At 45.0% G+C, this 24,121-nt stretch overlaps 1 protein-coding gene across 1 annotated transcript in view; it reads left to right on the top strand.

Moving 5' to 3' along the window:
- The window catches only part of STK24 (serine/threonine kinase 24), a 64,814-nt gene that overhangs the window by 5,947 nt on the left and 34,746 nt on the right, over positions 1-24,121 (top strand). The window contains exon 2 of the mRNA XM_040336131.1: positions 19,178-19,408. Within this exon, the coding sequence (XP_040192065.1) occupies positions 19,178-19,408 (231 nt within the window). The remainder of the gene's footprint in view (positions 1-19,177; positions 19,409-24,121) is intronic.

Below are 24,121 nucleotides of genomic sequence, written 5' to 3'. Positions count from 1 at the left end.
CATCGCATCAGTCTGAACATAGGCTCAACCCCAAAGAAGGGGCTAAAAGTGCCCGTGTTGCGACGCTTTCCGAAGCGCTTTTCAGGTGCTTTGGGCAGGGCATTTTGGGAGTGCTAAATACGGCACTCCCAAACCGCCACCAAAGATGCTACTTGCAGGACTTTTCCTAGCGCCCCGCAAGCAGTGTAAAAAGTTACGCTGAAATCAATGGGAGGCGGTTTTCAGGCGCTTTACAGGTATGATTTCTAGCGCAAAAATGCCTCAAAACCGCCTCAGTGTGAAAAGAGTCTTAGCCCCGGATCACACTGATGTGGCACAAATTCAAAGCGGTGCACGGTGTGAATTCACATTCTGATATTATTTTTTTTTTTTTTTTTTTTTTTACATTGCAATGTGAATTTTTCTTAGCATGCGTGGTTTCCATGCAAATTTGTGAGGGGAGTGGTCACATGCACGATTCTCTTTTCTATAAAATCTATATAAAAAAATTGCAGTGAATACTAGACTGCGAATTCAGTTTGGTCCCATAGAAGTTTATGGAGCTGAAATTCACACCGCACTAAACTCGCACAGGACCCTTTTTTGAACCGGATCAAATTTGCACCGTATATATGGGAATAGCCTTCCTTGGGGATTTTTTTTATTTTTTTACATGACATGCAAATATATGCTTTTCGGATCCCATCTGATCCACGCAAAATTTGCATAAGTGTGATCAGAGCATAGATATAACTACAGGTATGTAGTACAAGAGCCTGCCTGATTGGATACAGATTGGAACGTTTAGATATACCCTTTTATTACATAGTTTTGGTCAATGAAAAGTCGATTGTATGGTCTGATTGTAACGTGTGTGGTGAGCCACCTTCTCCAGGGTTAACGTGGCCTCTGTTTTCACTTTCCCATGCCCCTGCACTAAGCGTTGCTTATATAGCAGGCTGTAATGAGAGGAAACAATCCAGTACTAAACATCTGGACGTTGGCGTTGCGCAATGTGGACCATGTTCCCCACCAGTGTATTGCACTGTGCTGGCCGGTTAACCCGTTGTGTGTGTGTGTGTGTGTGTGTGTGTGTGAGGGGGAGGAGGAGCGCCTTCCTGTGTATCCGGCCACATGCTGAAGATATGAGTCTTCTTCTTACAAGAGGAAGTAACACTAAGCTCTGTTTAGTCCTGAAGTAACTGGTCTGACAGGTCAGTTATTAGCCCAGACACACCTAGGATCAGACAGAGCCATCACTACGCTGCTGCTCATTTATTTAGGTGGCTCAGCATTCTGAGAAGTTTGATTGGCTGGCCACTTTAAAGAGAGCCTGTCAGGGTAGAAATATGGGTGCTGCTGACTTGTTTCTTAATCAGGGACACCATACGTACCATCAACTTTACATGTGCCATAAGTATGTAATATGAGCACCTACCTGATCTAACCAATTAATCTGTATCCAAACAGACACACCCTTGCACTACATTGTTTTTGGTAGAGTTACCTATGGTTCACACCTATGCGTTTTTTTGTGCTTTTTGCAGAAACGCACTAAAGTCCATTAACCTTGGTTTCCTATGGGACACGTTCACGTCTATGCTTTTTTCCAGCCTCTGCGGTATTTGTAAAAGTGTCAGGGTATTTATTTAAACACAAGGCAGTGCATTGTCAGAACACAATGTTCCTCAATCCACTTCCGGACCAGTAAAGTAGCGATACGTCGCTGGAATTCGGGTAGTTATATCGGGATGATGCCTGCAGCTGCAAGAATTATCCCAGTGCTGTTTTTAGGGCCTCTGGTCAGCTCCCTTGTAAAAGCAATCCTAGCGGCTTCTCTGGCTATCCCACCGGAAAGGCACGAATGACCAGCTGTCCCGTCCGCCGGCTGATCGGAAAGCTGAACAAAGCCTGGATTGGCTTTGATAGGCCCTCGGCTTTGGTAACTCGGAAGCAATGACCTAACATCACTTCCGATTTACCTGGATGTTAACGGCGCCATTTTTAAAGCAGTTGTATACCCGCACATTATATAAAAAGAAAAACCTGCAAGGCAAAGGCATAATGAACTAATATGCACCGCATACTAGCTCATTATTGTAGCGCTCACCCCCGAAGGAGCCGCTGGTTGATTTGGGATCGGCGTATTAAGTTACCAAATTCTTCTGTCTAGGGGTAGTACTTGTGAGTGTGAATAAAGAGCAAGTGTCCAGCCAGTAGCGTGAGTTTTCAATGCTTTATTCCATGGCCAACATCAACATGACACACAGTAGAGAAAAGGGTTGATGAGTAGGAAGAACTTGTAGCATCAGGCCTTGGATATCAGAAGCATAGAGAGCAAGCCTGCTCTCAGCACAGACGATTCAAAACGTCGCCACCCTCGCCAGGGTGGGTAAATGCCCCCTGGACAGGCAATTAACTTGAACCTGGAAGCCAAAGGGTCACTTGCAAGAATCAAATCACTGGGAGGAAACAATGCCTCTGCCACAGGCTTAGTACATTTTCTCAGTATAGTCAAAGTGTAAGGATAACGAATCCTCCCAGTAAGTCCTATTCTGTAGGGTCACCTACTGACAGCAAAAAGTGGTACCTGTCATGTGGCGTGGTGACCGGATCCCAGGTGGTTCGTCCAGGCCTCGCGAACAACCTCTCCCCCACCGTTCAGCTCCCAGCTTAGGATCTGGAACCCAGCAAGCCGCTGGGGTCCCTCTCTTTATCAAAAGAAGGCTCCCCGAGGTGCATAGCCATAGCCAGGCAGGCCATGAGGACGGGGCCCGTGGATGCGTGCACCCTGAAGGTGGATGCCGCACCTGGACCTCGGGCCCCGCAGAGAACCACCGGGTGCGCCAGCACGCCCAAAGAGGGGGAAAAAAACCCCTCTGATTGGCTGCTGGGGAGAACGGTTCTGTCAGAACCCCTATAGCGCCAACTGTCGCACCAGGGGTGGCAACGCACCCCTGGACACACAGCCTTAACCACGAGGCAGTTCCGAACTGGCAACAGCACAGACTAACAATTAGTGAATGGGAGCAACTGAAATCTCCCACTCCCCACTAACTTTAGCGTAACGCCCCACTAACTTTAAAGGGGGGGGGCGCTACATTATGAAATACTCACCTTAGAACGAGGTCCTATATCGGAGCCCAGTCCACTCCGAGGGAGCTGATATCTTGCCCTTGGCGTGTCTTCCGTTTTCGCGGCTCCGGCTGTGAGTGGCCAGAGCCGCCATGACATCACTCCCACGCATGTGTGCCAGAGTTTTCTTCCCGGCAAGGTCCGGCACTGTCTTCCAGACCTTCAGCCGGGCATTCAGAGCGCGTGCGTTGCTGATGTCAGCGGCTGCATGCAAAGAGAATATCTCCTAAACCGTACAGGTTTAGGAGATATTAATTTTACCTACAGGTAAGCCTTATTATAGGCTTACCTGTATGTATATTTTCAAATTTGGATATACAACCGTAAAGCATTAAAAAACACTGGTCTTTATCTTGGGGTTTTAAATACTTTTAAGGGCAGAGGAGGTATTTGGGGTCTTGTAGACCCCAGATCACTCCATAAAGAGTACCTGTCACATGCCTGTTGCTGTCACAAGGATGTTTGCATTCCTTGTGGCAGAAATAAAAGTTCAGCAGGTGGGTTAATGTGAATACCAACTTCACACTGATCAATCAATGTGATGGTGGGACATTCTAGCAATAAGTTGTTTAGCTTAATGGGTAACTCCACTTTCTTGGCAAAAGAAATTGGCAAATATAAAATAATATAGCAATACAAGTCACATTGTAATTGAATGTTATTAAAGATTAATTTCCTTTTCAATCTGCAGCACTGTCATTTTCTGTAAATTGCCATCCAATATGGCTACCTGGAGGCGTTCCGTACACATCTTATAACATCCGTCCCATTTATGCCCTGTACACACGATCCAAAAATTGGACAACAGATTGTCCATTTTTTTATTTTTTGCATGTTAGTCATATATCGAACATGAAGAGCTTGCTAAAGTTACAAAATTTTTCTTACGACAGAATAAAAATTCGTAAGTAATGTCATGTGTTGTAATGTATTTGTTTTGTATTTTCGGATGACAACCGTACTGATTGAACGAAAATCATATCTGGTATCGTAGGAGAATAGTTTTCATTCTTGTCCGATCGGATAATATCGGATGAACTGTCCTGAATGACTCTGGAAAGCTATGTAATAATGATCCGATTATGGTACGATCGTTCCGAAAGCATTATTTTTAGTTGGATTTTTGGATCGTGTGTATAGGCCATTACACTGACTTTACATATGGACAGGAGGTATCACTTCTTCATAAGTGTGTGTGTGTGTGTGTGTGTGTGTGTTTGTATTTAGTTTTTTCCTATAATCAATTTTTATTGAAAAAAAAAGTAGAAAAAACAGACAAAATATTAAACAGACGTACAACAAGCCAGCTCCCATCAAAATCAAGGCATAATCCTAGGTAGTTGTATAGAGGTTGGAGACATGGCGTGATCGCCTAGCGTCTGTGGAATCTGAATACTGAGTAGCCCTGTGAGCATCTCAATAAGCGAAACAGAAGAATCAGAACAACCCAAACAAAAAGTACCTAGAACTGCCAGCTGTCCCTGTACAACCCAAAGCAACCTGTGGTGTTAGGTTCTCTAGAAATGCCAGCTGTCCTGTACAACCCAATGCTGGGACTTGTAGTGTCTCCAGAACTGCCGGTTGCCCTGTCTTGTAGTGGGGCAGCTTAGAGCTCTAGGGGTAATACAAGTCCCAGCATAGCAGGACCTAACACAGGTTGCCCTGCCTTGTGTTGGGGCAGCTGACAGCTCTGGAAGGCACTACAAGTCCCAGCATGGCAGGATAATCCGCATTGGTTGCCCTGGATTGTATAGGGCAGTCCAAGGACAGCTGGCATCTTTAGAGGCACTACAAGTCCCAGCATAGCAGGATCTATCACCACAGGTTGCTTTGGGTTGTACAGGGACAGCTGGCAGTTCTGGAGACACTAGGTAACAAGGGAAGTATTAGTCTTAACGCATAGCCCAGTGTAAGTATTGTCTGTAACGTGACATTATCTGACTGTTTCACTGCTCTGTATTGTTTCAAATCGTTTGGAACGCATTGCGCACTGCAACACAGTCAGAAGGACTGGTAAGAAGAGTAACAGTGCTGCTGACGAGAGCCAGGTGGTTAGGAGTAAGCATAGTAAAGATTGTGTGAAACGCGTCGACCTCGATTTGCTACTGGCCTGTGGTGATCGTCGTTGCACTTTTGGAATGTTGCAATAAACAGGCTTACATTTTCTTGGTGTGCAGCCACTTCTTCTTTACATATGTATCCCACGGAGCGGGGCCAGGGCTAGCCTCCTTGTGTGAAGTCTTCTTGATGCATTACAAGGGAGCCAGGTGGGTCGGCATTTTCAGTTGACCTGGCAACTGATATTTACATGAATTTTCTGTTTTGTTCAATAAAAGTGGGTTGCCATGCACTTAAATGCAGTTTGAACTGGTGCGACTCATTGGGAAAGCACTTACCACATGAGCATAATCACCCCACCACCACAGCATATACAAAAGTAATCGCACAGGGAATTTTTTTTTAAAGCAAGTCTGTTTGCTATAGTCACCAGATTGCTGTTTACCACAGACTTGCCTATACAGCTCTTCGCTTCCTTTCAAGTTGAATAGCGCCTAGCATCGCACAACACACTTCCTGTAGAGCCAGAGTGGGGGGAAGAGCCCTGATGCATCTTGCACCCCCATATTATCCGAGTTGGGAGAATGCAGGGCATGACTGGGAGGAGCCATATGGTTCTATGCAGCCATGTGCTTGATTCCCATGCAAATATAGGAACATAATGAAATGCTAAAAGAAAGGCGTGTAAAGATTATGGCCCGGATTCACGTAGAAGCGCATATCTTTCTGGGGGCGTAACGTATCCTATTTACGTTACGCCTCCGCAACTTTGACAGGCAAGTGCCGTATTCTCAAACCAAAGTTGCGGCAGCGTAGCGTAAATAGGCCGGCGTAAGCCCGCCTAATTCAAATGTGGTAGATGTGGGCGTGTGTTATGTAAATTTAATGTGACCCCACGTAAATGACGCTTTTTACGAACGGCGCATGCGCCGTCTGTGAAAGTATCCCAGTGTGCATTGCTCCAAAGTAAGCCGCAATGACGTATTGGTTTCGACGTGAACGTAAATGACGCCCAGCCCTATTCGCGAACGACTTGCGCAAACAACGTAAAAATGTAAAAATTCGACGCAGGAACGACGTCCATACTTAACATTGGTACGCCGCATCTACGCCTCATATAGCCGGGGTAACTTTACGCCGGGAAAAGCCTAACGTAAACGGCGAATCTGTACTGCGTCGGCCGGGCGTACGTTTGTGAATTTGCGTATCTAGCTAATTTACATATTTCTAGGCGTAAATCGGCGTACACGCCCCTAGCGGCCAGCGTAAATATGCAGTTAAGATAAGACGGCGTAAGACTTACGCCGGTCGGATCTAATACAAATCTATGCGTAACTGATTCTAAGAATCAGGCGCATGGATACGACGGCTCGGACTCAGAGTTACGACGGCGTATCTGGAGATACGCCGGCGTAACTCGTACGAGAATCCGGGCCTATGACTTTTGAGCTGTGAAACTTGCTTAGCTTAAACCAAGAGGTCATACAAAAATCCCAGGTCCTGCTGCTATTCTTGCAGAGTAGCTAGAAATTGACAAAGGCACAAGAAACATAGGTTTGGGGATCAGAGCGATTCTGATTGGTCAAAGTGGTCATGTGCAAACTGGGCGCCAATCAGAATTGCTGTGATTCGCCCAAGAAGCCCTAAGGAGAGAAGAGGAAGAAGATTTCAAATCCCCAGACTGCTGTACCGGCTGCGTGAGCAGTGAGAGCTAATCACCCACGGAGGTAAGTACATTAGGGGGTGTGGAGGGTGTCGGTTCACCGTTTTCATTTTTTGGTAAAAGGTGAACTTTAAACTTTAGGCTTTAACAGAGTGACATGTTTTTTTTTTTTTTTTTTTTTCTTTAACCACTTCAGTCTCGTAAGGATTTACCCCCTTAATGACCAGGCCATTTTTGATGATACGGCACTGCGTCGCTTTAACTGACAAAGTTTACGTCCTTTTTTTTTTTTTTAATTTTTTTTTTATGGTATTTGATTATTTTTTGCACTATAAACAAACAAAAAAAAATGTGACTTTTTTTTTTTTACTTTTTGCTCTAATAAACACCCCAATTTTTTTTTTTTTTTAAACGTCTTCATCAGTTTAGGCCAATACGTATTCTACATATTTTTGGTAAAAAAAATCGCAATAAGCGTAATATTGATTGGTTTGCGCAAAGTTATAGGGCCAGATTCTCAAAAGAGATACAACGGCGTATCTCCAGATACGCCGTCGTATCTCTGAGTCTGGCCGGTCGTATCTATGCGCCTGATTCTTAGAATCAGTTACGCATAGATTTCTATTAGATCCAACCGTCGTAAGTCTCTTACGCCGTCCGATTGTAACTGCATGTTTACGCTGGCCGCTGGGGGCGTGTACGCTGATTTACGCGTCAAAATATGTAAACCAGCTAGATACGCAAATTCACGAACGTACGCCCGGCCGACGCAGTACAGATACGCCGTTTACGTTGGGCTTTTCCCGGCGTAAAGTTACCCCTGCTATATGGTGGCGTAAGTGCAGCATACCAATGTTAAGTATGGCCGTCGTTCCCACGACGAAATTTGAAAATTTTACGTAGTTTGCGTAACTCGTCCGTGAATGGGGCTGGACGTAATTTACGTTCACGTCAAAACCAATATGTCCTTGCGGCGTATTAGGAGCAATGCACACTGGGAAATTTCCACGGAAGGCGCATGCGCCGTTCGTGAAAAACGTCAATCACGTCGGGTCACAGAACATTTACATAAAACACCCCCCCCCCCGTTCCAAATTTGAATTAGGCTGGCTTACGCCGGCCTATTTACGCTACGCCGCCAACTTACGGAGCAAGTGCTTTGAGAATACAGCACTTGCCCGTCTAAGTTGCGGAGGCGAAACGTAAACGCCCGCACAAAGTTACGCCAAACTACGAGAATCTGGCCCATAGCGTCTACAAAATGGGGGATATATTTATGGCTTTTTTTATTCTAAAATTTTTTTTATCATATTTTTTTTTTACTTGTAATGTAATGATCAGTGTTTTTTATTTATTTATGTTTACACTTTGATCGGACCATTGACATTTTATACAGCGATCAGTGCTAAAAAATAGCCACTGATTACTGTATAAATTACACTGACAGGGAAGGGGGTTAACACTAGGGGATGATCAAGGGGTTAAGTGTTCCCTAGGGAGGTGTCTCTAACTGTGGGGGGGGGGGGGGGGGTTGACTGGAGGAGAAGAAAGATCGCTGTTCTCTCTCTCTCTCTCGGCGGACATCGCGGCCATGCACATCGGCGCGGCCGACGTACACCTACGGCGATTAGCGCAGCCGTGCCAACCTGCCGCAGTATAATGACAGTGGCCGGTCGCAAGCGGTTAATCCTTTTTGCCTCTCAGTGGTGCTGATCACCCCCGATTTTTTTTATTTTTTTATTTTTTATTTTTATTCCCCCAGCAACTTCTTTTAACATGTACCTGCTCCCGCACTGGCTGCACATCATTGCTCTGGATCAGCGTCCTCATAGTGACAACGGCAGACCATGCCTGTGCAATGTGTGTTGGCAGAACTGTTTGTAATCCCTGCCAGGGCCATATTTGCCAGGTTTGATAATGTAGGCGCACAATTAGACAATACACACATAGGTTCGGAAGTTACTAAGAGGAGCTGTAACATGATGGTGCAGATACAGTGTGCCGGATTCAGATAGGTTAGCGGATCTTTAGATCCGCGTAACCTATCTGATTTACGTTACGTTTACGTTACGCCGCCGCCGCAAGTTTTTGAGGCAAGTGCTTTATTCAGAAAGCACTTGCCTGTAAAGTTGCAGCGGCGTAGCGTAAATCCCCCGACCGAATTCAAATTCGGCGGGTAGGGGGCGTGTAATATTTAAATCAGGCGCGTCCCCGCGCCGAACGAACTGCGCATGCGCAGTCTGCAAAATTTTCCAGCATGCATTGCTCGAAATGACGTCGCAAGGACGTCATTGGTTTTGACGTTAACGTAAATTACGTCCGGCCGTATTCGCGAACGACTTGCGCAAACGACATAAACATTTCAAAACTCGGTGCGGGAACGACGGCCATACTTAACATAGGATACGCCGCACATACCCCTCATATAGCAGGGGTAACTTTCCGCCAGAAAAAGCCGAACGCAAACGACGTAAAAAAAATGCGCCGGGCGGTCGTTCGTTTCTGAATCGGCGTAACTCATTTGCATATTCGACACGTAAAAGATACGGAAGCGCCGCCTAGCGGCCGGCCTGGAATTGCAGCCTAAGATCCGATGGTGTAACTCACTTGCACCTGTCGGATCTTAGGGAGTTCTATGCGTAACTGATTCTCTGAATCAGTGGCATAGATACGTCCGGGGGGCCAGGTTCGCTCCCAGTTACGCGAACCTTTTCATGGGGTACTGGGAGTCCAAATATATATGGGCCAACAACCCTTTTGCAAAGAATCTGATATTATACTCCCGCTACATAGATGACATCCTAATTATATGGAATGGCAGCGACGAAGAGTTAAATGGTTTCCTGACACATTGTGATAACAATCCATTTGGAATTTCATTCACATATGTAGCGGACCAAGAGTCACTGATTTTTCTAGATCTAGAGTTAAGGGCAGAAGAGAACGGTAAGATACTTTCTAAGACCCATTTCAAACCAAGCGCAGGAAATTCATATTTACACGCCTCAAGTCAACATCATCCAAGATGGATCAAAAATGTACCATTTGGACAGTTCTGTCGTCTTAAACGAACTTGTACTCAGAAGGAAGATTATGAAGCACAAAGCATCATTTTAAGAGAAAAATTCAGAGAAAAAGGGTACGGTGAATCACATATTGAAGAAGCATTTCAAAAGTATTTTCAGCTCTATGAGAAAGATGGGACAACAGGTGAAAAAACCGTAAAACACATGGAGAATGAAACCCAGACGGTACGTTTTTGCACTAGATACAATAACAGAGCCCCTACCATTCAGAAAATCTTTAAAAGAAACTGGAAAATTCTGGCAGCTGATCCATTTTTGAAGACCTGTATCCCTCCCCATCCTAATCTGGTATTTAGAAGACCAAAGGATCTAAGAAGTATGGTTGCCCCAAGCAGGGTGAAGAAAAACATCAACAAAAACAAAGGATTGGAAAGTCCTTGGACCACAATCTTTGATCAAAAAGGAAGCTACAAATGTGGTGTAAACACATGTGGCAATTGCTCACATATGCAACACAGGAAAAAAGATGTCATTGGGGTGGATGGAAGACGCCACACGATTAAACAGTTCATCAATTGCGGAATTGCCTTTGTGATATACGGCATTATATGCCCATGTGGCCTACTATATGTGGGACGTACATCACGTCAATTGAGAACTAGGATGAATGAGCACAGGAGTAGTATTCTAACAAAAAAAGACAAAGGCTCTATACCAAAACACTTTAAAGAAGTCCATGGTAGTGAAGTGGATGGCATTAAGGTGTTTGGCATAGAAGCCATCCAAAATGGTCTGGACAGTGGGAAGAAATACCAGATCCTCTGTAAAAGAGAGGCTTACTGGATCTTCACCCTGGGCAGTATGGTCCCGAATGGGTTAAATGAAGAGATTGAACTGCATACTGTGACATGAGGATCTGGACATCAGTGAGACAACAATGAAAGAGTTTGACCTTTTTCAAGTTTACCCACTATCACAGTACATCCTTTATTCACTTCTTGTGTCCCACCACTAGGGCTCCTTTTTTCTTTCGGTTCTGATGCATATGTTTATACATCACAAACCCTATTAAACAATAACAGGAGTAGTTAGATTTAGCAAGCCAACTAACAACACATTATGTAAAATAAATTTAAGTATAGGAGCTTTAGATACAAAACAGCAAACATCATGTTGGGCACTAATGTAACATCATTGAGGGACTGTTCTGTCATCATTTTTTATTTGTATGTTGCATCTTATCAATATGTAGATATCCTGATGGTCTGCAGTCCTCCCTATGTCAACCACCTTGTGATACGTGGGTGTCTGTGCATTGGCACGGACATGTACATCACTATCTATACAGTGCTCCAACTGTGTATTTTCCCATGTACGCAGCCCCATTCAAGCCCTTGGAGTTTGACTAAAAGCACTTATCTGGAAAACTAATGTGTGTTTAACAATGTTTTTCCACCCTCCAACCACTAGAGGGTGGCCATCTAGATAAAGTCCCCACAGGATCTCATTAGTATGGAGTACTACTGTTGTTTGCACCCTCCACCACTAGAGGGCGGACATTGAGATCCACCATCTAACACTCTGCCACCATAGAGTCGCAGTGACGTCACAGCCCCTATGTTGCAGAGTTTGGAGCAGGTTGCCTCCCGTCTGCACATAGGGAGAATGTCCACTGACAGCTTACGCAGCGCGCGCTACGTCGCGAATGCGGGGCGCGCGTGGCGCGCGCGCCGCGAACAGCACGGCGCGCGCATGCGCACAAACCGCTGGAACGCACTGCTGTCCTGGTTGGCTGGCGTGCGTTCCAACGGACACACATGGAGTTGTGGCATCTATTGAGTGGGGACAAGCGCAAAGGGGCAGTCAGGTAAGCCCCCACTAACTCTTCATTTGGGGTCTTTCCATGGGAACACTCCTCCATATGCTTGGCATGGGATCAGGCTGCTAGCCATGAGGACAACTAGTTAGATACACATTTTGGCCAAAGATGGGAGCCAGTGCACATTTATAACGACAGTCTCAGTAAAAACAACATACACCGCATGACTGTTCTGAGACTACCCCCATACAAGAGACTGGTGTTCTGAGGTTATAGAGGTGTGGCCCCTGATAAAACAGCCCCCCCCCCCCTCCCCTCTATCTGGGAGGAGTACACCCAGACAGCGACCTATCATCTTAGGTCTACCTGCCCACTTGTGGGCGTGTGGCTATGTGCATTTATGAGTGTGTATGTATATTTAGTCCCACAATCACCACGGCAAGGGAGCACTGCAGACCACGTCAGCTCTGAGGAAAGGGGTACGCCCCCGAAACGCGTCAGCTTTTACTTCCACTGATTGGTCCAAATGATCACTCATGTTCCACTGACGACGCTGGATACCTGCTGTATTTATTTTTAAAGCCTGTTTTCAACTCCTAATGTGTGAGTATAACCATTGATTTTATCATTTAAATAAATATTTTTTATCAGTATCACACGAGGTCGGTGCGCCCTCCGCTCTTTTTCTTCTCTTTTATAGTTTTATGAATACCAACGATTCTGAGGAGGGCTGCAAGACTCTAGATGATTACTTTTAATCGAACTGCACCACTGCATAGCATTTCCTTCTAAAATATCAGAGCGCAGGAGACTTGTTCTTGTATATAGATACGTCCGGCCGGCCTTAGATACGACGGCGTATCAGGAGATGCGCCGTCGTATCTGAATCCGGCCCAGTGTCTTTGAGTGCTGCATACTACCTATCACCTAACCTAAAAATCAATGTACGTTTAATGAAAGGATTTTGTTTTAAAGACACTGAAGTTGTCTTTAATTTTTATTGCTGAGTTGTGTTTTTTATATCTAAGTGACTGTGTGTTAATGCAGTTCCAGCTAGAAATCCCTTAGTGATTGCTCAATCGCCTTATATATCACTTTACATTGATTACTACATACAGTCTTTTTAATTAAGGAGTGTTTGTTCTTTAGTACAGTTAGTCAATATATACTCTGCTAAAAATCAGACCAGTACGTAATGGATCCTGAGTGGTTGCTATGGGCTACTGCACCATTGACGCTCTGTTGATTTAGGCCACATATAAGAGTTCAAGCCTAACTCCATCTGTCTGACAGATTTGATATTTATTTTACCATAATGTCGGCACAAACTCTTGGCGTATCCACTATGCCTTACGTTCCAATCACTTTGTTTCCTCAGATATTTCTTTCAGACTTCTCTTGGAAAAACAAACTCAATGGTTCACTGAATGTCAAACGTACGTACGTCTTCCAGGTGCATTTTTGATCCATTGAAGTCTATTGGAACCAAAGACCAGAAAAAAAGTCCCTGGCCCTTTCCATAAAATGTAGAAATGTGAACATGACCCATAGTAAACCATGTTAAATGGACTGTAGTGTGTTTCTGCAAAATTGAAAACGCGCTAAAAAATGCATACCGGTAGGTGTGAACCAAGCCTAAGTTGTTCAAGCTATGTTACTTGGAAGGGACTAAAGCTGAACTCTGTCATCGTGTCTGTTCTCTTTTTTTTTTTTTTTTTTTTGTCCTATGTGTATTTCTTCCAGATTTTTTTATTTTGTTTTTGTGCAGGAGCTTTCTGTAAGGGTTCATTTGCATTGGATGCGTGTATTAGTAGTATCTATGCAGAGGGCCCTTTTCAAATTAAATGACAGTGAATGGCTGATGGTTGCACAGTTTGTCAGTGTTCAGAGCCATGCATCGGTCTCGCATGGATGTACACACAGCGATGTACGTGAAAATCCATTTAGCCATCAACCTGGGTTCTGATGACTGCGGGACTGGGCGTTCCTATCCCTGCCTCTGGGTTCTGATGACTGCGGGACTGGGCGTTCCTATCCCTGCCTCTGGGTTCTGATGACTGCGGGACTGGGCGTTCCTATCCCTGCCTCTGGGTTCTGATGACTGCGGGACTGGGCGTTCCTATCCCTGCCTCTGGGTTCTGATGACTGCGGGACTGGGCGTTCCTATCCCTGCCTCTGGGTTCTGATGACTGCGGGACTGGGCGTTCCTATCCCTGCCTCTGGGTTCTGATGACTGCGGGACTGGGCGTTCCTATCCCTGCCTCAGGGTTCTGATGACTGCGGGACTGGGCATTCCTATCCCTGCCTCAGGGTTCTGATGACTGCGGGACTGGGCGTTCCTATCCCTGGCTCAGGGTTCTGATGACTGCGGGACTGGGCGTTCCTATCCCTGCCTCAGGGTTCTGATGACTGCGGGACTGGGCGTTCCTATCCCTGCCTCTGGGTTCTGATGACTGCGGGACTGGGCGTTCCTATCCCTGCCTCAGGGTTCTGATGACTGCGGGACTGGGCGTTCCTATCCCTGCCTCAGGGTTCTGATGACTGCGGGACTGGGCGTTCCTATCCCTGCCTCAGGGTTCTGATGACTGCTGGACTGGGCGTTCCTATCCCTGCCTCAGGGTTCTGATGACTGCTGGACTGGGCGTTCCTATCCCTGCCTCAGGGTTCTGATGACTGCGGGACTGGGCGTTCCTATCCCTGCCTCAGGGTTCTGATGACTGCGGGACTGGGCGTTCCTATCCCTGCCTCAGGGTTCTGATGACTGCTGGACTGGGCGTTCCTATCCCTGCCTCAGGGTTCTGATGACTGCGGGACTGGGCGTTCCTATCCCTGCCTCAGGGTTCTGATGACTGCGGGACTGGGCGTTCCTATCCCTGCCTCAGGGTTCTGATGACTGCGGGACTGGGCGTTCCTATCCCTGCCTCAGGGTTCTGATGACTGCTGGACTGGGCGTTCCTATCCCTGCCTCAGGGTTCTGATGACTGCAGGACTGGGCGTTCCTATCCCTGCCTCAGGGTTCTGATGACTGCGGGACTGGGCGTTCCTATCCCTGCCTCAGGGTTCTGATGACTGCGGGACTGGGCGTTCCTATCCCTGCCTCAGGGTTCTGATGACTGCGGGACTAGGCGTTCCTATCCTTCGGTTAGATGATTGACGGCTTGTGAAACGGTTCCCCTGTCGCACAACGCGCGTCACCAGATTTCCGGAAACGGCCGAGCTGCGAGTCGGCACTATACGGCGCCTGCGCCCGTCGTGTAGAGCTGACTGCGCAGGCTCCGTATAGTGCCGACTCGCACTTAGGCTATTTCCGGAAATCTGGTGACGCGCGTTGTGCGACAGGGGAACTGTTTCACAAGCCGTCAATCATCTAATCCAAGGATAGGAACGCCCAGTCCCGCAGTCATCAGAACCCAAAAGCCCTGGACAAAATCGGAATATAAAGGTATGTACGGAGAAAAAAAAATGACCGGCAGAAAGTAAATGTCCCTAGTATGCTAGATGTAATGTTAAAAAATGTTTTTTTTGGGTGAACCCCCGCTTTTAAGAGAAGTATCTTAGAAACTTTGAAGAAAAACTACGGTATTTATTTTTGCTTCAGTGAACACTGTTGAGATGTTGTTCTAATTTCCTTTAAAACTATTTGTATCTCGCCACCAATGAATTAGGTAACCAGTTAGTCATTCTGAGTCATTTAGGTTAACAGTATTGACTGAACTGTAGAATGCCAAGCAGATGATGTATTTCCAAATACACACCTACTCTTCAATACAGATAGTGAATCATGTACCTACCTACAACTTCAAATATTAGGTATGCAGGCAAGGTTCTGAAGTTCTGTTGTTGTGTGACACAACATTAGAATGCGTGATCTGTTCCTAGCTGTTTTGGCCGTGAAGTGAATGCTGGCACTAGATGTGGTGGATGGAGCCTCCTAAAACAACTGCCTCCCTTCGATTTCTAAATACAAATACTATTTTTTATGTGTAATATGAGGATGTGGTACACAGCAGGGCAGATGACTATATTACATTTTTAGGGGAGTTGGCATGTCTTCCAGTTTGTGTCTCCTGGCACCTGTCTTCTAGTTTTGTTATCTGGTAGAAAGTATATTTTCTGGGTGCCCCAAGGGGCAAATATTTTTTTACATGACCAGAAGGTGTGTGTGGAGAACTGTTCCTGACTTCCTATTTCCTAACCCTCAGGGCGCAAGCATAATATAGTGTTGACTTTCAAAATAGAAAGTATTTTTTTTTTTTTTTTTACCTCCTATATAGGTTTTTATTTGGAGTCAGAGGCTTGTTTTAGATCTATGTTTCTAGGGATGGATGTAGAAGTGTCTAAGCCTGGGGAAGGTCCATGGGTCTAGAGGTGGGTCAGCCATAAATTGAAGGTTCTCCAGTAATGCCCAGCAATTTCGAGTGATCTCATTATATGTACATCATTTGTCTGCTGGGGGTTAGACCTCTGTTTTGTTGAGATACGACACCTATCCTTTTCGCTGTTGTTATCCTGGGGGAAAGCTTACAGATGTGGTGATGTGAAATGTGTGTTTAACTAATTGTTGAGCATCTACTATGTCTGGGTGGGAAGCACCATTGTGGGAAAGATGGGTTTATAGCCTGGGGTGGCCTGGAAGATGTATTGCAGTCACCATATTCAGTTTTGATCTATAGGTCAAGATAGGGTTGTCCCGATACCGATACCAGTATCGGTATCGGGACCGATACCGAGTATTTGCGAGAGTACTTGTACTCGCGCAAATACCCCCGATACCTAAATAGAATACTCCCCCCCCCCCCCCCGCCGCTGCCGCCGCATCGAAGGCCGCCGCATGGGTTAAACGGCGTGCGGGAACATCACAGCTTTCATTTGAATAGCTGTAGTGTTCCCGCGCGTATAGACACTCCCCTTGTTCTGGATTGGATGGGTGATCGTGATCTGTCCAATCCTGAGCAAGGGGAGTGTCTATACGCGAGGGCAAAACAGCTATTCAAATGAATGCTGTTGTTTTCCCCCAGCACTGATCAACTAGATCATACCCCCCAACTGCAAGGTTTTTTCACGCATAATGACAGTGAAGAGGAGGTAGAGGATGTCCGAGGAAGAGTTCCCCCCCGCTCCTCAACACTGCACCATGGAAGGAGGAAGAAGCCATGAACATGAGGTCAGTTACGTCCCCCCTGCAAGTTTAATGCCCCCCCCCAGCCCAGCTCAACAACTGCAATCATTTTCCTGGCGTCCCGCGGCAGCACCCTGCTCCCCCCCCCCCCCCCGCTCAACAAGTGTAATGCCAGAAACTGTTCTCGGCACCCCGTGGGACAACTATAATGGCATAAACTTTTCTCTGTGTCCCGCGGTAGTGCCCCCCGCCAAACAACTGTGATGCCAGAATCTTTTATTTCTCGTCAATCCACGGTAGCATCCAACTATAGTGACAGATGACAAATGTCCAGCTGCACCATGTTGAAATGTTGGGAGGTATGAACTAGATGTCGGCAGTGGCGGGGGGGGGGGGGGGACTTGGCTTTCTCTTAGGGGACACAAGGCTGCATTATGGACAAGGCTGCATTAGGGACATGGCTGCATTAGGGACATGGCTGCATCTAGGGACATGGCTGAGTTTAGGGACAAGGCTGCATTATGGACAAGGCTGCATTAGGGACAAGGCTGCATTAGGGACAAGGCTGCATCTAGGGACATGTCTGCATTAGGGACATGTCTGCGTTTAGGGACAATGCTGCATTTAGGGACAAGGCTGCATTTAGGGACAAGGCTGCATTTAGGGACAAGGCTGCATTTGCGGACACATGGCTGCATTTAAAAAAAGGTATCGGTATTCGGTATCGGCAAGTACATGAAAAAAAGTATCGGTACTTGTACTCGGTCCTAAAAAAGTGGTATCGGGACAACCCTAGGTCAAGATGTTGGTGTCCACTACAGTCTGATACATGCTTTGTAGTGGAGATACATGTCTGATAGACCAGTTCAGATCACTTGGTTAGGATGGGTTAAGGTGGAACGATTGAGTCTTTACATTCTAAAATGAATGTGGAAAATTAAAAAAACGGGGACTAAAGCTAGGTAAACACTGTAAGAAAAATCTGTGAACGATCGCCTGGTATTCCTCAATGTTTCATAGCAAGTCGAACCCGAGGCTGGTACTAATTGTACGAGAATTTTCGTACAATCTTAATTGTTTCTGATCATGCATAGTCCTCTTTTTTTTTTTTTTTTTTTTTTCTTGGTACACAGTAAACAAATATTGTTGGTTATTTGGTTAGGGTTACTAGGGTGGCTATAAAGGCTGGGGTTTGTTTCTAACACTCTTTTTAAAACCGAAGAACCTGATTTGGATGAGTAGCATTGTCTTTAACCACTTGCCTACTGGTCACTTTCATCCCCTTCCTGACCAGGCCAATTTTCAGCTTTCAGCCCTGTGGCACTTTGTGCGTTGTCATGTGGCTCCGAATCCATATGACATTTTTACTATTATTATTATTTTGAGACAGATCGAGCTTTCATTTGTTGGTATTTAATCACCACTGTTTGGTCTTTTTTCATTTAGCAAAAAAAAACAAAAACTTTTTTTTTATTTTTTTAAAAACCTTTTCATTGGTTTCTGTCTGCAAATAAGTAATCCTTATTTTTATTTATTTTTCTTCACTGATGGGGGGGGGGGGGGGGCACTTATGGGGTTGTACTGATTATCAGTCCCCTGATTATCAGTGTAAATATGTGCTGTCACAGGCTAGCTGGTTATCGGCTTTCCTTTCCAGTGACAGTGCTGAGGAAGGGAAATGCTGATAACCAGCAATTGTTTGCAAGGGATCAGCTCTGATTGGACATAGCTGATCACATGATAAAGGGCAGCCGTGATTGGCCCTTTACCTCAATCTGTGATCAGCAATGTCCGAAGGACAGAGTGTGTCCAATGCATGTCACTAGGGCATGTAAGGAGGCAGGGTTCTGGAAGGGCGTAAATAGACGCCCTTCTAGAACTGGATGGCCGCAATGTTACCGTCTTTCAGCTATAGTGCAGTCAGGAAGTGGTTAAAAAGGAGGTTTAGTCAAAAAAGATGTATGTGTGTGTGTGTGTGTGTGTGTGTGTATTTAGTGCTGTCCTCAATAGGGCTAGTTCTTCCTTAGCCTCTGGGTTCCCGGTGCCGACATCCTAACTGTGGGCAGCCGGCTGTGTGGCTTTCAGTTTCACAGCCGGCATTCCACTGCACTGCGATTTGTGAATGGTCCGGAAGTCCTCTGTAACGTGTCCCAGAGGATTGATGGGGCGGGGGGATTCTGGGCGATCCAAGTGGGAGCGGGTACCTTTCAAAACGAGGTACCCGCTCCCCCCCCCCCCCCCCCCTCCAAACTTACATGCCAAGTTAGGCAGGGAAGGGTGTCTTAAAGCAGAACTTCCCCATTTTGGTATAAAATATGTGATCTGTAAACACCATTGACTCTACATATTTTTATTTTGTTTTTGTTTTTTTCCCCCAGAATCTGAAAGCAGACCCTGAAGAACTATTCAGAAAGTTGGAAAAGATTGGCAAAGGATCTTTTGGAGAAGTTTTCAAAGGGATTGACCATAGGACTCAGAAAGTTATAGCTATAAAAATCATAGACTTGGAGGAAGCAGAGGATGAAATAGAAGATATTCAGCAAGAGATTACAGTGCTGAGCCAGTGTGATAGCCCTTACGTGACAAAGTATTATGGGTCGTACCTTAAGGTGAGCAATTTAATAGTAGTGTTCTCAGAATGAGCTTTTCATTCATTGGATGGTGTTTGGCTGTACAGTATAGTTATTGTGATTTTTTTTAAACTTGCATTACCTGCCTTTTTTTTTTAGCTTGATCCATTTAAGCATAATCCATTATGTATTTAAATTTTCTGTTTTATTTAATTAAAAACAAATTTTATGGAATGAATCTGAATTTGCGGCCAAGTAAGTTTTGTGTCTGTACTATTGTATAGAAGAAATTGACAATGTACCCGTATGCATCATTGGATATGACAGGGCTTTGAATATCAGATCAGGCAGTTGCACTAGAATCTGATATATTTTTCAGTGTATGTATGGGGGAAGAGATTGAGGAAGTCTTTCTTCCTGCCTGCAGCAGACTGTGGATATCAGCTTACTGGTAATATAAAGTTAATTGGCTATTGTATATAGGTTTTTTTTGTTTTTGTTTTTTTTCCTCTACCCAAAATATATTGCCTACTATCTTAAATTTAAAATGTAGGTGGCTAAAGTAGTCAGCATGTTAGTTTGACCTCAACCGTATATTAGGTGGATAATATCCAGGACCTGATGTCATTTTGACAACCAGGGTCCCAGTCTGTGTAGCAGAGCCACTGTCGGCAGCACTTGTTTTAGTATAACGTCAGACATGGAACAAAGCACACATATCTATAGTATTTAGTTGCCTCTTTCCAAAGCACAAAGTGCCAATTCTCTCTGCCATCTAGTTGCTTTGTTAGCTTCAAGGGTCACTTTAGACAAGTTTTTTTGGACACCAAGAGCTAAAGAGGTAACAGGGGAGGGAGCTCCAGCACACAGCCTGTGATTGACAGCCTAAACGTTGTTGCTGTGTGACAGGGTACTGTCAGTGTGTAACTGCAGGTCCCTGCTTTTGTGAGTCTGTAAATTATCTTTTTCAACTCTTAGTGTAGGACAGAGGGCTGCAAATAAACAAGTACAACTTATGTAGGATGATTTGTCTCACCTCTATGTATCATCTGAGACCAGTCACTTCAGTGGGTATAGGTAAAGATTTACAACCACTTTAAAGTGTTTACAATAATGTAGGTTTTACTTAACCATTATTAAATCACCGAATGACCAGATAGCTTGCACCCGAGGGTACTTGGGGAACTCGGTCAAGTAATTTCCAGACCAATGTTCCTAATTTTTACAGACAATCTACTGACTGGAATGGTACCAGCTAATTGGAGGAAAGCCAATGTAGCACCAATATTTAAAAAAGCCCCAAAATACATCCCTGGGAATTAGACTAGTTAGCCTAACATCAATAGTATGCAAGCTCTTGGAGGGGATGATAAAGGAATATATACATGATTTTAGTAATGAGCATAGCAGTAATCGGCATGGATTCATGAAGAATCGTTCTTGCCAAACCAATCTTTTAACCTTCTATGAGGAGGCGAGTTGCCATCCAGATAAAGGAAGGCCTGTAGTCGTGGTGTATCTGGATTTTGCAAAAGCATTTGACACAGTTCCCCATAACCGTTTACTGAACAAAATAAGGTCCGTTGGCATGGACCATAGGGTGAGTACATGGATTGAAAACTGGCTACAAGGGCGAGTTTAGAGGGTGGCGATAAATGGGGAGTACTCGGAATGGTCAGGGGTGGGTAGTGGGGTCCCCCAGGGTTCTGTGCTGGGACCAATTCTATTTATTTGTTCATTAAGGACCTGGAGGAAGGGGTAAACAGTTCAATCTCTGTATTTGCAGATAATACGCAGGGCATTAACTTCTCCGCAGGATGTGGAAGCCTTGCAAAAAGATCTGAACAAATTAATGGGGTGGGTAACTACATGGCAAATGAGGTTTAATGTAGAAAAATTTAAAATAATGCATTTGGATGGCAAAAATATGAATGCAATCTATACACTGGGGGAGAACCTCTGGGGGAATCTAGGATGGAAAAGGACATTTGGGGTCCTAGTAGATGATGGGCTCGGCAATGACATGCAAGCTGCTGCTAACAAAGCAAACAGAATATTGGCATGCATTAAAATGGGGATCAACTCCAGAGATAAAACAATAATTCTCCCGCTCTACAAAACTCTGGTCCGGCTGCACCTAGAGTATGCTCTCCAGATCTGGACACCAGTCCTCAGGAAGGATGTACTGGAAATAGAGTGTGTACAAAGAAGGGCAACAAAGCTAATAAAGGGTCTGGAGGATATTGGTTATGAGGAGAGGTTACGAACACTGAACTTATTCTCTCTGGAGAAGAGACGCTTGAGAGGGGATAAGAATTTAATTTTTAAATGCCATACTGGTGACCCCACAATAGGGATACAACTTTTTCGCAGAAGGGAGATTAATAAGACACATGGCCACTCATTGAAAAGGAGGTTTAACCATAAACTACGTAGAGGGTTCTTTACTGTAAGAGCAGCAGGGATGTGGAATTCCCTTCCTTCCTATCAGCGGGACTCATCGATGGTTTCAAAAAACTATTAGATTCACAATGTAATACTGACATATAATCGCATATAGGTTGGACTTGATGGACTTCTGTCTTTTTTCAACCTCACCTACTATGTTACTTCACTATAACTGTCAGGCCTCGTACACACGACCGGATCTATCCGCTGGGATTTATCCGCAGATCAGTTCCAGCGGATAGATCCGGTGGTGTGTACGTCCGAGCGGACATTTATCGGCGGAAAAAATTCCAGCCGACGGATTTCCAGCGGATAAAAATTTCTTAGCATGCTAAGAAATCTATCCGCTGGAATCCTGTCCAGCGGATTGATCCGGTGGTCTGTACAGACTCACCGGATCAATCCGTCCGCTCCTCTCCCTCGCATGCGTCGTAATGATTCGACGCATGCGTGGAAGTCTTTATCTTCCAGCGTCGCGCATGTCGCTGCGTCATCATCGCGGCGACGGCGCGACATGTCACCGCGGATGGATTCCGCACGGATTTCGATCTGATGGTTAGTACAACCATCAGATCAAAATCCGCCAGAGGATTTATCCGCTGGAACGGTCCGGAGGACCGTTTCCAGCGGATAATCCTCTCGTGTGTACGGGGCCTCAGGAACAACCAAATAACTTTTTACAAAAAGTATTTTTTATTCTCTCCTCTTGCGGATGTGTATTCTGTTCGTCAACGCTCCTGCATTTTTAACCTGGAGGCAACGTGGAGCAATGATGTGCACAGGCCTTAAACCCCAAAGCCCTGTACACACGGCCCGGATTCTGGTCAGGAAAAAAACGTATTTTTTCCTGACGAGATTCTTGGCAAGATTTTCTTGCCAGCCGAGTGTACACACGTACGATTCAAAAGAACCGCCGTTCTTTTGAATGGCAGGAACGCAGTGACGTCATCGACTACAACGTGCATGCGCTCGTCACATTCAATGCCATCGCCGTCATCTTGCTTCACCCTACCTATGCCTTGGAAGCTACCGCGCATGCGTCAAAGTCATTTTGAGCATGCACAGGTTTCCATGGAGACAGGTAAGTATACACACACGCTCGGGTTTCTCGGCAGGAAAACACTGCCGAGAATCACGATGAGAAAATAGAGAGCAGGTTCTCTTTTTCTCGTCTAGATTCTGGGCAGTACACACGCACGGTTTACTCGGCAAGAAAGCTCTGCCAGCAGTTTTCTTGCTGTTTCTTGCCGAGAAAACTGTGCGTGTGTACAAGGCTCAAGGCACATTTTATTCCCACCTGATCCACTACCAAAGACCTGTGAAAAGCAGTAGTTCCCAGTATGGGGGTACATGGGACTTTCTCTCTCATTGCCCGAAAGACTGATTTCCAGGCCTGACCTCTATCATGCAGAGATGGGAGATTGGTTAGCCCCTATGCTGATATTGATAAAAATTTGATAGGTACCTTTTTAAATTAGTGATGCACCGAAATTTCAGCCGCTGAAAACGATCGCCCGAAAATTAGGTTATCGGCGGTTTGCCAATAGAAAAATAGGTGCTGATAACTTTTTGATGCAATTTTACTGTGCTTATGGTGTGTTTTTCATAGGTCATGAGACTCAAAAAGTGCATCAAAAAAACGCAACAGGGATGCGTTCTTGCTGTGTTTTTAATGCATTTCAATGTGGAGGTGAGGTGGGGTTTTGTTATGTCCAAAAATGCAGCAAGTAGGATTTTTAACACTACAATGGAAGTGCAACAGACCAGTGTGAAGACATGCCTAGAATTTAAAGGGATGCATTTTTCTTGAGCTTTTCTTGCGCTAAATGTGCCGATAAAGGCCGACAATAAATGTCAATTTATTTAAATTTGTTTTATTAAAAAGTCAAATATAATACAATTTATATATAAAAATATACACCGGTTCATATATATTTGGACACGGCACAATGTTCATACTTTTGACTCTATATGCCACCAGAATAAAATTAAAGGAAACAATCCAAATTAATTTGAAGTGCAGATTTTCAGCTTTAATTCAAAGGGGTTGAACAAATTTTATTACCATATTTATTTTCAGGGGCTCAAATGTAAAATAATCATAAATTGTTCATTTTTAATATTTTGTTGAGAATCCTTTACTGGCAATGACTGCCTGAATTCTGGAACCCATGGACATTACCAAAGACTGAGTTTCCTCCTTTCTGATACTTTGCCAGCCTCTATCTGCAGCTTTCTTGAGTTGTTCTCCTCCTTTCTGCCTTTAGTTTTGCCTTTAGCAAGTGAAATGCATGCTCAATTGTG

Source organism: Rana temporaria, chromosome 2 (genome assembly GCF_905171775.1).
Source record: "Rana temporaria chromosome 2, aRanTem1.1, whole genome shotgun sequence".
Lineage (NCBI taxonomy): Eukaryota > Metazoa > Chordata > Amphibia > Anura > Ranidae > Rana > Rana temporaria.
Note: the sequence above shows the minus strand (reverse complement) of the source record. Positions and strands in the feature narration are given on the sequence as shown.